Raw genomic sequence first — 15,061 nt, 5'->3', positions numbered from 1 at the left:
AGGATGAACAACCCCAACTCTCTCAGCCTGTCCTCATAGGAGAGGTGCTTCAGCCCTCTGATCATCTTTGTGGCCCTCCTCTGGACTCGTTCCAATAGGTCCATGTCTTTCCTGTGCTGAGCACTCCAGAACTGGACACAGTATTCTAGGTGTGTTCTCACCAGAGCAGAGTAAAGGGGCAGAATCACCTCCCTGGACCTGCTGGCCACATTTCTTTTGATGCAGCTCAGGATACAGTTGGCTTTCTGGGCTGCGAGTGCACATTGCCAGCTCATGTTGAGCTTCTCATCAACCAACACCCCAGGTCCTTCTCCTCAGGGATGCTCTCAATCCCTTCTCTGCCCAGCCTGTATTTGTGCTTGAGATTGCCCCAACCCACATGCAGGACCTTGCATTTGGCCTTGATGAGCTTCATGGGATTTGCACAGGCCCACTTCTCAAGCCTGTCTAGGTGCCTCTGGATAGCATCCCTGCAAAGGAGGAAACATCTAGAAGGTGAGCAGGACCTCCTGCCTTTGACAGGCATGGAGCAGCAGGCACAGCAGCCAAGGTGATACCTACTCAATGCCACTGGCAAGAAGAGAACAAGAGAAAAATGCCTCAGAGTACTTAGGAGTTTGGAAAATGCTTTGGAGTCAGCGGGGTCGAGAACACATGAGAGGAAGGCAGCACGGGCTGTTCATTAGATGCTGAACAGATCGAGGGAGGGAGAGGATGTTAGTGTGGCAAATCAATCTGCAAGCATCAAATTGATTTTAAAAAATGCAAAAGGATGCACTCACCATTATAAAATCGAATAGGAAGAGCAACAAATAAACACGGTCTATGGTTCATAAAGCCATGGTTAGATAGATAGCAGAACACTTTTCCTAGGCAGGATAGCAGGCAGCCTCATCTGCAGCTTTTCACATTTCTACTTTCCACAGTGCTAATGCAGAACTAATTATTTCCCTTTAAAGGCCCTTTCCTCTCCTCTTCATCTTCCTATTGACATAAAAGCTATTGACTGGACCTAAAATCACGGCGTTGCTTTTCACTGTTTGTCTCTTGCTTCAAACTCTGTTGCTTTCTCCCTTGTAGCATCTCTCAGATCTCAAGCAACAATTCAAAACTGCTTTTAACTTTGCAGTCTCCAGGTATTGGGTTTTACATCCCCCTCCTTGCCAGCCTTTTCACATCTCCATCCCACTGCTTCCTACACAGAGTACAGCTGCCAGGTTGATGATACAGATGCAGAGATAAAATTCAATTCTCAAGAGCTGCCTTAGTCAAATGGTTTTAACATACAGTTCCAGATAGTTTTCTCTGTATGCGTTTTCTTTATGCATTTAGGTTTCCCACATCCACCTTTGTCTTTTGAGCAGGTGGAGCAACCAGTGGCAGTAGCAGGGTGTCATCCTCTCCCCTCACTCATGCCACAGGGAAGGAGCACAGGTGGGGAAGATACCAAGTGAACGGCTCGATAGATGGTTTGTCGAGCAAGAGGCTGCTCTGCAAACTGGTAGGAAACAGGGTCTATTGTTGCCCCAAGCTTGACTTGTCCTAACACTACAGATATCTTTGGTCCTGCTTCAAACTCCTCGGTGTCTGATACCATCCCCATCCACTCAGTGGTTCTCAGATCTTCTCTTCTGTCTCCTTACCCCGGTCTCAGTGTCCATGCTGACCTAGTCTTGATCCCACTGTATCTGCATTTCTTTTGGCCTGTGTCATTCTCTGTGGAAGCTCTTAGCGAGCTGTCCTCCTACACCAGTTCACCTCCATCAGCTGTCCACATGCTCTCTGATGCCAAGTGGTCTTCAGGAAAGGTCCAAATGGGTGTGGTCACATATTCTCTCATTCTTCAAAATGACTGAAAATTTATAGAAAATTTCATCCTGAAAAGAATACCTAGCATGGAAAATTTCATTCAAACGTTGGGAAATTTGTGGGAACGACCTCTAACAAAAAGAAATGCAGGAAATGGGGACTATCTGTGGCACTCCAAGTCCATGGTTGAAATAATTCCAGGAGCTCTTGCCCACCACTTTCCTAACAAGGAGTAAGGGCTCCCAAACGAGCTAAGTGATTCTGTATGTCAAGCTATACTAGTGCTGTATGAGCTGTAATATTTACCTAAAATCCTCTGGCAGACAATGTACTGATTCAGACTCGATCCCATTGCTGCTGCAAACAATGTCATTATTATACAGCTCGCTATCCCGTGACAGCTGGCAGAAATGAGCTTGGTAATTCACACACAACTTTGAAAATGTGCCTGCACTTCTAACTGTGTTACCCATCATGACTTCTTAATGGCCTTTTGGACAGGCATCTGCTGAACACTATCAGCACCAAGGCTTCAGGCCGATCAAAAGAACCAAGTGAACACAAGGCAGATTCCTCCTGGTGTATGCTGAGGTTATGCCCGTGGTCATCTTTTGCTGTGTGACTGTGAAGGCCACGGTGTCTCTGTTGTGTGAGGTAACCCACGAGAGAAATCTGTGAGCAGGCATAACATTTTGAGGCTGCTTCACACCATTCAGGGTTTGGCAGGCCCATTGTTTATACAACATTAATACCAAATTGATGCTTTTGGGAAACTCCACCCATGAGTGATCCAGAAAACTTCCTGATATTCCCAACAAGTCTTCAGCCAAGTGCACTAATTGTAGGCTGCAAAATATTTTTTTCAGAGGAAAAGGACAGGAGAAAAGAGAGGGTGAAAACACAGAAAGGAAGAGATAAGCAAAGAACTGATGGGCTACAGCAGGACAGACAATATAGGCAGGACAAAGAATTAGTGCAGAAGGAGGGAGAGATTGTGGGTATATTTGTGAAGACTGTTCAACTTAATTATCGGAGGCTGTACTTAAGCAGAACGGGGTTCGTGTTTGTCCTCTCCCTATCTCTCTCTCGGACTTGCACTCAACTTCTCCTGGCATTGCCTCTTCCACTGCTTCTCCTTGGAGGCTTCAGGGTCTGGCAGGGCTTAGAGCACTGCCTAGAAAATTACACTGGAGCACATCCCTTTCTTTCCCCATTCTTTCTTATAGCTCCTGGCTGTGCTGTGCCAGCGATACAGTCTGATCCTGCGGGCTGTGCCAGCCTCTCGGACAATCCACTTCAGGATGTAATGGGTTTCCTGATTGAGAAAATATCGCTAAAACTGAGAGGTCTGGAAAAAAAGAGATACTGTAATGCTTAAAGAGAATATTAAAATTATGCTTACAGCTGGATTCTGTTGTGTGGTAACACCAAGACCAAATCAGCTCCGGAGTTTAAATCACCAGATCTTCTTGATGTTGGCCAAATGCTTCTTCTCAGTCAGATTCTTTACAAAGCCAAGTTAATGCAAGTACACAGACGCAATTAACATACTGATGAAACTCAGGCTGAAAGAAAAAAACATATAGGAGGTTGTTAGAGGTTTAGAGTCTGGAGTACAAAGTTGATTGCCTACAGTGTGAACCCTGAGGTGAAAGAGAAGGTATCTGCCTTCCCCAGTTTGCTTCACATATTGAGCCCCCAGGATCCCGGGCACACGCCTGTACAAGGTCCTGCCCTCAGATAACCCCACATTAAAGAGAAAAAATGAAGCAACCGGCACCCCCAGGTGATTCAGACTGAAGTGCAGAGAAGTATCTCTGCCTCCAAGGGATGATGGAGCAGATAAAGCAGGGAGCAGCAACCAATACACAAGCAGATGGCCACCGAGGTGGCTTTCTAGAGTATATCTCCATGCCTAAGGTCCAAACAAACCATCTCACGTCCACAATTCCAGCAACTGCGAGTGCCCAGAAGGTACTAGAAAGGTTGCTGCAGCCTCTGTACTAGAAACTGGCCTGGGAGAAGTGAGTGAAGGAGACAGCACTGAAGGGCACTGCTAGTACAGAGAAACCGCAATGCAATTAGGCGTTTTAGAAAATAGGAGGAGACAATATTGGCACCAGGAGGTATTCTGAAAATGTTCAGCAATAAAGCTCAATGCAGTAAAAAAAATACTTCACTTCCAGGGCAGTTTAACCTGAGCAGCTTCTCTGGAAGGGAGGAAAGCTGGAGGGAAGGTCTCCCTCATAGCAAACCAAGGGACTCTGCCGTGCGATGTCCTTGGTATCAAAATACCTAATTCTGAACAATCAGAAAAAGCCAGGCAGAGCCAATGTGTATTTCTTCCAAGACCTTTTCCCTCTAATGAAAAAAAAAAAAACAAAACTCAGGAAGAATCACAGGTTGAGTCCAGAGCCATCCCGGAGCCGTGGAGCCTGGAGAGCTGCCAGGCAAGCTGGCAGGAAATCAGGCGGGTTTGTGATGGAAACCTGCCTCTGTTCCATCGGAAGTTCATCCAAACAGAGACGCTCCTGCGAAACATTTTGCTTACGACAAATCTGCATTCTCTGACAAAAACCTGTGCTCTTGGAGACCTCCCAGCCAGCGTTTCTTATGGCGTACACATTCCCTAAATTTAAAAAGAAAAAAAAAAAACGTAAGAAAGAAAGTGGGTGTGTCATAGCTGACATTAATGGGCTACATTACATATAGTTTCGTAAGTAACTCCTTAAAAATGAGACCTCGGGCATTTCAGTCTGTCTTTTCACAGTGAGTGCCAAGGGCTCAGATTTGTCACCCTACAATGTACACAAGTGTAAAAGTAGTGGTGAGATGCTGGGCGATTTTCTTTTATCCATCATATTTTCATTCTGAATAACATTTTTCAGATATTCCAGCTTGTTAGTTGTGTATACGTTCCTGTTCCTCCCAAATCCATTAGACAGAAAAATATGGATAATTCTCTCCCAATACTCAGATTATGTAACGAGGGCATAACTCTGTCACTTCGAAATGACTAACTCGAGCATTTAGAAAAAAGAGGGAAATGTGGAAAACACATACACAAATTGGAATAGCTGAATAGCTGAGAACATTTGTCTTTATAAAAGAAAAAAGACAAAATGTGGGAAATCTCCTCTTTTATGTTTTTGAATGATCCTTGAAACCTCTCCCATTTTAGCATCTCTTCCAAAGGAGTACCCAAAGGGCTGCAAGGTGAGGTCTGCATACAAATTAGGGAGTTGGTCCTGCGTACTTTTCATTTACCTGAGTGCCAGAGCCAGGAATGGGAGGCTGTAATTCGGATAGCTGGGAAATAAAGAGCAAAGTACCCTTTTAAACTAAGCAGAAGCTCCAGTTATAACGGCTATATTTGTTTTCTATGCACCTTTGAAAGAAAACAGCCACCAGCTACCATCCAAATTTTCTTTCTTGGCCTCCCAGTTACGTGAATACAGTGCACCAGATTAAGGCACTTTCAGCGTGTAACTTCAATCATGTGAGAAGTCCCACTGATTTCAGCCAGCGACTTCCTATTGAGTCAGCAAAGTACTTACGCCGGCGTGTGATTTTAAGATGACTAATCCCCTGGCTGCGTCTGCGCCGGCGGGTAGGTACATGGGGCAGGATGTCCTGCGGCCCCGGCCCCCAGCACACGCCCTGGCGGCATCCTGGCTCTGGGCTGGGACAAGATCAGCGTGACCACAGGGTCCCACAAGCTGTGCTTTCCTTTGGGAAGAAATCCCTGTGTCTGGAGCCGGCGAGAAGTGCTGTGTAGTTTGTGAGAGTCGTCAGCCAGGGTGATTGAGGGGATGACTGGAGGGGCATCTACTCTGCTGCGTGGCCAAAAGCCCAGCTTCGTGCTTGGTGTTATCCCCATGCTGAAGCTCCTTGGTGACTTGGAGTGGTACTAGATCAGCTCTGGCTCGAACGAGGCTGTCACAACTTCTCTAATGAACCTCTCACAGTCTTCCAATAATGCGGCTATTTATAGGCTGGGTCTATACTGAATAGATTGCAGAAGCTGCACAAGAGCTCGCAGTGTTTTAGCAATGAAGCTGTAGAGAGGCATCAGCGCAGACCGAAACCACTCAGTACGGTTACGTACAATTAAATATTATAATCTACTATGCTTTGCCTGATTACACTCACTGCTTAACTGAAAAGGTAATGGCATCATTACACTTGTAAAATTTTCTTAGGGAAAGCTGGTCTTGTGCAGCACAGGGATTTTGAAATCTTACAGATTAAGAGCTAAACCCTGCTTTTGCCTGCAAGATTAATTTTCAGGTGTAGCATCACTAAACAGAATACACCCACTAATGAGTGCAGAATTTGGATATTGTCAGAAACCATCAGCAACTGTCTTGTCTTTCTCTTTCGAGTTGCTCCTTCTAGGATGTAGCAAACATTCTGGGTCTTCTGGTCCCAGCATGTATCATGGGGTGAAAATAGTACTAAAAGGAATGATTAAAAATGTTCAACAAGTGTCCTCATGAGGAAGAATTGCTGCTGGGAACGTTCTGTCCTTCTCACCGCCCAAGTGCATTGCATCCTAAATGTTTATTTTTGAGACGTGAGAAATGAAGGTAGCATGAAACTTTGCATAAGGCTCACCCGAATCTTTCTTAGAAGAGATCAGAGAAAGGATTTTACTGCTTTGACCTTCCCAGGCTTCTTTCTATATCACATTTGTTCATAAAGTCCCAATAAACAGCAGATCGCTGCAAACGTGCTTTGCTTATGAATCTTAAAAGTCTTCTGAGTCCTATGAGAGAACTGACATTTAATACAGGTGTTGGAATAAGCACGGGAAGCCTTTACCTTCCATGGCCGTGGCCAGAAAAGGCTTCAGTGACACTCTATACCACAGAGACTGGCAGTTCCTGCTACTTTCTCTTTGTCCTAAGGTTTTATCTCTCTAAAAAGGAGCAGAGATTTCCTCTGGGGATTAGGAGGAGGGAAAAACTCGAGACAGAGGTACTATTTCATTACAATACAAAGCACAAAGGGATGAAAAAGACAGCTCATGGTTGTCTTTTCTTCTTCTCTTCTGGCAATTGCTTCCTCTTTAGCAGCTTTGAAGAGAAGTTGGGTCCCTCTGTTTTATCCTGGTCTGTAAGGGCACAGGCCGTGAACGGACTTACAAACCCAGCTACTGCTCTGAGCTGCAGAATCCTATATTTAGATTGCATTGAGACCCACAGCATTTCTTCTCAGCCCACTCTTGCCTCTGCAAGTGCACCAAGTCCCCTGAGTCCCAGGTCCCTGCTAGAGGCGTGGGAAAATCGTGTGACCCCGGTCTCCAGCAGACTCAGTGCTCCTGCTAAAGCCAAAGCTCCCAAGGGATTCCTGAAGTAGACGTTCCTGCGCTGGTCTAGACCATCGTTGCTTCCCAGACAGACAAATTTTACATTCAGCCCTCCCCAGGTGAGAGAGAATGGCTTTTGAAGGACAAGGCGATGTGAGGCACACAGTTACAAACCGAAGTCCCTGCTCCACTGGACTTATATGAGCTGCCTAGAAATTCTCAGAAACTCTTGCAATCAAACTATTAAACTATCAAATGGCAACTCTTCTGACCCTGACATGCCCGGATGGTTTTTTTCCACTTGTTTTACTAATGTTTGCTTCTGAAGACAGGGGAAATGAAGCAAGGCAAGGTGAAGATCTTAAATTTGATCGTGTAGCTTTGTGGCAGAAAACGTTTTAGTGAAAATAAGCAATTTTTCTGCTTTAAGTCTCATTTACAAAAAAGTTGTGGTACCTTGTCTAGACCAGTCATGGTTACTTGCCTAGACCTGCTGACTCTTTTTACAAAATAAATATTTTGAAAGGGATGACACATTTTGCCTTGTATATGATTCCTCAGTCCTCACCAGAAAAATCCTTCAATACCAATAAATAATCAAAGGCCTTATTTAAATATTATTAAGATGCTTAAGTACAATACTAAGTTATAAATATGCTTTGTAACAGGTAATAAATGCAGCTCATTGCTCACTGACTATTTTAGAAAGTCTTTTTTTTTTTCTGCTGGATTTAAAATATCTGGTGCAATCGGTGAGGAGTGTACTCAGCCCATCCTGTTAGCTGAGTCAATTGAAATTGCACCTGTTCTTGGATGCAAGTCATAACAAATGCAACCCATATACATTGTAAAGAAAAGGACTTGTATGCACTTTTTCCAATTAACATCTGCCTTTTGGCAAGTCGTTAACCTATTTTCTCACAAAGAAACGGCTTCAATTGTATTATGCATCCGAAGCGTGCAAAAGTCCCTGAGGGGGCACTCTGACAAAAACATACTGTTCCTGGGTCCAATGTGAACATACATATTCATTAATTGTTTGGAGCAAAGAGTACAGAATTTCTGATTTTTAAAAGCCCTACAAGGTAAACAGGTTACATAAAGCTACGTCCTTGGAAATGCATTCACATCCCAGCCACCATCCCTCAGCAGAAAACTCAAGAGTAGTTTTGTGCTGTGATATGGCAAAGAAAATAATGCAGTAACACTGTAATAAGACTTTAAGAAGAAAAAAAAAACCCACAAAAACCTGTTTATCCTAAAAATAGTACAGCATAGTTATTTATTTAAATAAACATAAACAAATGTGGGAAGTTGCATTTCTCAAATCCCTCACATACAGGGATCTATTCAGGCCATTATAAAATGGCGAGGAGAACCTATTCTACCAGAATTTCTCCAGCTAGATTAGTTTAATCTAAATTTAAAACTATAGTTTAAATTTCTCGCCATAAAGAAACAATGAGTTATTATCTTACATGTATACAAGCAAGAAACAACAATCTCACAAAGATGAGGGAGTTGTTCAGACACATTCGCCTCCAGCAACCTGCTTTCCAAAACTGTAAGCGTATAAAAAAATGTCAGCAGTAGTAAAAAGTAAATACTGAAGATGTTTGGAGAATGTAGTGGTGTGTTCAAAAAAACCCACCAAACAAAAAACCAACTCACTAATCCAAAAATAAAACAAGCTCCAAAAAAATAAAAAAGAGAAAACCCCAGAATAGAGTTTGAGTTGTCAGGTTGGTCCATAAACACAACGGATTATTGGCATAAACTGACGTCTCAGTCTGATTGTGTCCTGCTATTTGAAAACCTCTATGTTCAGATCAAAAGAAAAAGTGAAGTTCCTTAAGGTCCAAAGTTGCAACATTTCACCATTTGGTGTCTGCCCCCACAGTGATAATGAGAACCTCTAAACACGCTCCCAAAGGAAGTGCATATTGCCATCCAGAATGAAAAACTGAGAGAAATACCTTTATTGCCTCAAGATCATGCTTCACGTAATGTCCAAGATAAAAATTCCATTAAAATTCCACTAAACTTTGATGGGAATTACCAATAAAATTTAAGACACAGTAATACCTGACAGTGTTTCTTTCAATTTGGAAGAGCATTTTTGTTTCAAGATGTCTGCAGAAGAACTTGCTGTGAGTTGCTGAGCTACTGTGCAAAGCTTTGACATTTCAGGAGGTTGAAGTTGGGTTCCTCCAGAGACAGACTCCCAGCAATACTGGCAGGAGAGGTTGTTCCTGCTGCCACCTTTTCTCTCTCCACCACAAACCTTGGGGATCTACTAGATTTAATATTTTTAATATGCAATTGAGCCATTTTTGCAGTAGCTGGCTTGGATGCTGGAAGCAGTCCTTCTCCAACAGGGTGGCCTATTTACATTTACTATCGGAGGGATAACTCTGCTTGAGGACTGCATCAGGTATGTGGTTCATAGAATCTTAGAATGTTTTGGGTTGGAAGGGACCCTTAAAGATCATCAAGTTCCAACCCCCTGCCATGGTCATGGACACCTCCCACTAGAGCTGGTTGCTCAAAGCCCCATCCAGACTGGCCTTGAACACTTCAAGGGATGGGGCATCCACAAGTCTCTGGGCAACCTGTTCCAGTGTTTCACCACCCTCACAATAAATAATTTCTTCCTAATATCTAATCCAAATCTCCCTTCTTTTAGTTTAAAATCCTCACCCCTCGTCCCATCTCACCTCTCCCTGATCAAGAGTCCTTCCTCATCTTTCCTGTAGGTTTCCCTTCAGGTACTGGAAGGCTGCTGTAAGGTATCCCCAGAACCTTCAGTACTTCCCTGCAGTCTGCAACACAGATAGACTTTTCATAATAATTTGAAGACCTGTGCAATTACTTTTTCACATGGTGCAGAAGCACAACCAAGGCTAAAAACAGCAGTCATTTTTCTCTAGCTCTGTAAGATAATTCAGATCAGTCAAGTCACCAGTTATCTGCCTGAGTACAAACCCTAGAGCAAACGCTTCTGCAAGTTTAATCAGTATCTTCAGGTACTTTTAAAGGAAGTTTTTCTATTCGATAGCTTTATTTGAAATTATACAGATCCAGAGAATGAGATCATGAGCCCACATCAGTGTTCCTTTAAAAGAAACATCATGTTAGCTGGTGGCGGTTGTGTTTTAGGAGAGCCATCACAGCTCGGGGAAATACCTCCATCCTGTTCTCAAACGACTATCTCTAGTTATACAGACATCCCAAGCATCATGCATGTTGAGTTTCAATATCAACAGACCACCTCATAGAACAACAAGAACCTATCTTAACTTGCAAATGTTACGTTAGTTCATCGGACTCAGAACAGAGGAGGAATAAACTGGATTAAGTAGTAAATGCTCCAGATAATAAGTGCTGGAAAGGAAGAAGGATTAGTGATTGGAGCTAAGGTAGAAAGGAAAATTTCAGCAGAGATTTTATTAAAAAATACAGAAGTAAAAGAAATTTCCAAATCTTCTTGATAAATAATCCTGAAAAGCTTAACAACAACAACAAAAACCTAGATATTTAAAACATACATATAAAATCCACCCAGAGAAAACAAGAATCAAGCAAAGGATTTTAATAGCTACATTGTTTTGCATCTTCTAATGCAGCCAAGAAAATACAAAGCCCACAAGAGTATTTGCAAAAGCATAAAGCAAAGTACATCTGACCTAAAAGACAGTATTTACATAGCTATGCATTATATAGCATTATAAACAATTGCATAATCAAAGGTCAGGCTGTCTTCATTGGAATATGTAAGATCATCCTTTCACCAAAAAAGATCTGTGCTAGGAAGTTGCATAGAAATAGTTGCATCTAAAAATCTTTGTAAGAGACGGTTTCTTTGCGATAAACAGTACTAAAGATTGACCTGAAAACATGTAGTAATTATTGGTAAAATTCAGAGTTTACCAAGCAAGTGAGGTGGTGTCCGGCTCTGAGGGTGATTACTTTGAGGGAAAATAAAGAGTTATGAAAGAAAATTTGACTGCTCATTGCTTTGGCTCAAACGGCAATAGTATTTGCACCGTGAGCTTCTGTACTTAAGCTGAACTCTGTTGATGTTAATGAGGTTCAGCCTGGGAAATGGGCTTTATCTATATACAGTCACTTGCAGAATTTCACATTTCATGTGTCCTATTGTTCAACATATAAAATGTGAAGTTGCAGAAATGGATGACTACCTCATTTTGATTTTGGCTTTATAATAGGTGTTCTGCAATTGCCATTTAAAAAAATAGTAGGCAGATATAAAGCAGCAAAGAAGTTTTCTATTAAAAAAAAAAAAGACATGCAATCATCTAAAAATTGCATTTTTATTAAAAATGAAACCAAAATCATCATACATGGCAAAGTCTTTCCTGATTTACAGCTTCATTTGTAACACATTAACTGATGGGGGACTTTCAAAGCACACAAAGCTTGAGCGCCTGTGGAAGTCCTTGGAGGATGAGAATCTTTTGTATTTGTGATACAGATTTCACATCATTTTGTGTTTGGTTGAAATATATTCTTCAGAAGTATGAAGCTGGTTTTTATTTTTCTAAATACGAGAAATGAATTTTGATGGGGATGAGATAAACAGAAGTACTGGGCTGCATCAGTCCTGCAGTTGAATTTACATAGATGCAATTATGGTTTCAAAGTTTAAATGACTTCATTTTCATATTTGTAACTAAGAGTTTTTACACCACATCTTCTTGCAATCCACTAAATTGTTTACAGGAGTAAACGTCGCTACTTTTTGGTAAAAATATTTGAGAGTATGTAAGGGACAAAGAGAACCTCTGGCATTTTTGGAGTTAGGACTAATTAGGTCTTATTTCATTTAAGTGCTTCAGTAATTGCCTTAGCACAAAGAGTATTATTTTCACAATCATTACTCAAATTAAAAAAATGACATAGTGCACTTCGGTAATAACCGCTATTTGCCTAAAAATATGTAGTTTGTTGCTTAGTTGTATTCAAAGAACTTATTAGGTTGAAATAAGGGTCCTGTACTGGTCAATGGGAATGATTTTAGAAAAATATTAGTCTTGTCTGTGCTACATTTTCTTAAATATATAACCAGAATATCTGCTTGCTACCGCTGTCTAGGCGTGTTGTACAATTTTTCTTCAGTTTTTATTACATTGACTTGTTAGAAAAAGAGGATGCTTTTTTTTTTCTTATATCAAAATCCAGTGAAGTAACATTTTTGTTATGTCCGTGTGAATATATGAAACATATTCATCAATACAGTTCATTTTCATCTTTTATTCTTCCTGTCTTCCCTCAAGTAACATTTTTTGCTGATTTTCTAAGCATTCTTTCAATTTATCTTCAGTCAAAGTCAGACGTTGTTCCAGGATTGAAATAGTCTGCATGAAGAGGACAGTAATTTCAATTTGCTTTTATATTACTCACACAGTATTATAACATTGTGCAACACAGTAACATAAGAAAAAAAAATCATTTTAGCTCAACAAGAAAAAAATATCTTAAGATGGCTTTTTCTTAGCTATTCGGCTACTTACCACTGTATTTTAAAAATAACGGCTTTGTATATATGGAAATTGTCTGAAGGTTTAAAATTGTTTTCACAAAATATTTTCTCAAGGAGAGACAAGTATATAGATGCATATTTAAATTACTCTGAAATAAAAATGATGCAAAAAGTTACATCCATATTTCAACAGAAAACCAGCCATCACTTGTGACCCCAAATGGTGTCTTCCAAAAAACCTAAAAGGAACTTCTAAGGCACCCCAAAAAAACAGCAAGTGAGAAAAAAATAAAACTACAACAAACTATTAGAAGGTATTCTCCAACAGTTTACCTTCATCAGAAAAGGTAGGTTTCCGGACACAGGCTGGCTGTTTCTTTTTAATCCAATTTACTACACAAATAATTTTCAACTGATGACTTGACTCCATACTTATTTCTTGAATTACCATATATATTGCAAAAACGCAGCAGAAGAAAAACCCTTAGCCACTCCCTTTTGATTTGGGTTAACGTTAATATATTACAGACTACAGAGTAGTATCTTAAAACATAGATTGGCTAAATCTGGATTACTAAAAAGAAGTATTGAGCATTTGCAAACAAGTGACTCAGAGTGACTGACAGAGACTACTATTTGTGCAGTTTCACTGACACTAGGAATTATTCCACTGCTTAGATCCCTGCCCTAAGCCAACACCTTGAACACTAAGTTTGAAAAGGGATTTAATGGTACATTGCCAATTTACTCTGTTCATCCCCTGCTAATGCATGACTGTTCAAGCTGGAATCTGACAACGTCTACTAAACAACTGGCTTCTGGCAAATCTACACTAGAATCTCACTACTGAAAAATAGGGACGCTTTTCATCCCGAGTTAAAAATACAATAATCTGTATGATTATGTAGCAGGAAGCTTTCACTTTAGCAAACACAATACATGCAATCAATATTTGCTGAAAGGAAAAAAACAAACCAGTCACTTGACTATACAACTATTCAAAATAACCCCATAGACACTACTATTCTCATTTATGAACATGGCTCCTGGGTTGTTTTTTTTTACCCATTTGACAGCATTATCATTTTCCACTCTAAGTGTTATCTGTTATTGCATACTTACTAGAGTTAAAACATCCAGCTGCTCCACAATGTGCTCTAAAGCACTGCCCAGGGAGGGGGAGATGCCTGCTTGCTTGTCCACATTATGCACAGCTGATTCGCCCTCAGCCTCCGGCTCCCTTTTTGAACTTGCTGCCAAGCCCGAAGCAGGGGGATACCGCACATCTTCACTGCTGACGTCACCCTGGAGCACACAAACACCATTTGAAGACTCAGTTGCCTTTGTCTTCATGTAATTGGAACCATACAAGAAGATAGGCAGAAAAGTCTGGCTTTTAATAAAAAAAAAAAAAAAAAAAAAAAGAAAGAAAGAAAAAAGAAAACCTGAAGGTTTTGATGGCAGCCTACTGGGTTAGTGTGGGAGCTGGGACCTGCCCTGCCTCAGGATGCTCCAGCAACACAACACCAAGCAAGCAACGGGTGTTCCTACTGCAGGAATCATAGAATCATAGAATTGTCTGGGTTTGAAAGGACCTTTAAGGGTTTAATATTTTTCCTAGAACTTTTTTTTTTTTTTTTTTTTTTTTTTGAAAGGCAAAAAAATTTGGCTTTTAAAAAAAAAAAAAAAAAAAAAAAAAATCTATTTACACATACATGCACACACAGAAGGGCCTTCAAATTTGCTTCTTGTACCAGGTCCAATTCACAACACTTCAATTCATTCTGACCCAAGAGAAAATTTCAGCTGTGATGGATGAGGCAATAAGAGAAACCTCAGCAGTTTTTAGGTGCATGTTTCAGGTACGTATGATTGAGGCACTACATGCTGTACTACTAGACCTTGAATTAAAGCTTGAATAAATACTATTGCTGACTGGAGTTTTCTTCAAAAAGAGGCTCTAGTTCACAAAGGTACTCATTCACAGCAGTCACATGGATGAAAAATCCATATGTGACTACGTAATCACAAGGGTTCCTTCCAACTTCATAATACAAAACCTTTGTTTAGTATAACATCTTCTTTTGGAAAAAAAAAATTATATAGTTTTTAGTTGTTTATTCAATGGCATTGCTTTTTGAGAAAGTGAGTCCTTCAGAAAATGGGAGGAGGAAACAACAGAAAAGACGCACACAATGCAAAATTAAGAGAAATAACTTTGATATATAAACATTGCTCCAGGGTGAGAGAGCACGATCTTCTTTCCTAGTCACTTCTGCTTTTGTTTGTGCCTTGAAGTTCTTAATGGCACTTTTGAGTCACAAAAGGTTAAATCACTAAGTCATTACAAGGTCCTTCATAACAACTTCACCCGATTTATTAATCACTTTTTGAGATGTCTTTGAAAACTTCTTATACCTTCAGATTGATTTTACTGT

General features: G+C 40.7%; 1 protein-coding gene across 2 annotated transcripts in view; it reads right to left on the bottom strand.

The window, feature by feature from the left end:
• Positions 1-10,697: 10,697 nt before the first annotated feature.
• The window catches only part of POC1B (POC1 centriolar protein B), a 54,729-nt gene continuing 50,365 nt past the window's right edge, over positions 10,698-15,061 (bottom strand). For both annotated transcript variants that reach the window (XM_014964104.1, XM_014964105.1), the window contains 2 exons: positions 13,746-13,928; positions 10,698-12,498 (listed from right to left, as the gene is read on the bottom strand). In XM_014964104.1, coding sequence (XP_014819590.1) covers positions 12,394-12,498; positions 13,746-13,928 — 288 coding nt within the window. In that variant the 3' untranslated portion in view covers positions 10,698-12,393. The remainder of the gene's footprint in view (positions 12,499-13,745; positions 13,929-15,061) is intronic.

This window comes from Calidris pugnax, unplaced genomic scaffold, assembly GCF_001431845.1.
Source record: "Calidris pugnax isolate Ruff unplaced genomic scaffold, ASM143184v1 scaffold44, whole genome shotgun sequence".
Classification (NCBI taxonomy): Eukaryota; Metazoa; Chordata; class Aves; order Charadriiformes; family Scolopacidae; genus Calidris; species Calidris pugnax.
This window is presented reverse-complemented; position numbering and strand designations above follow the sequence as displayed.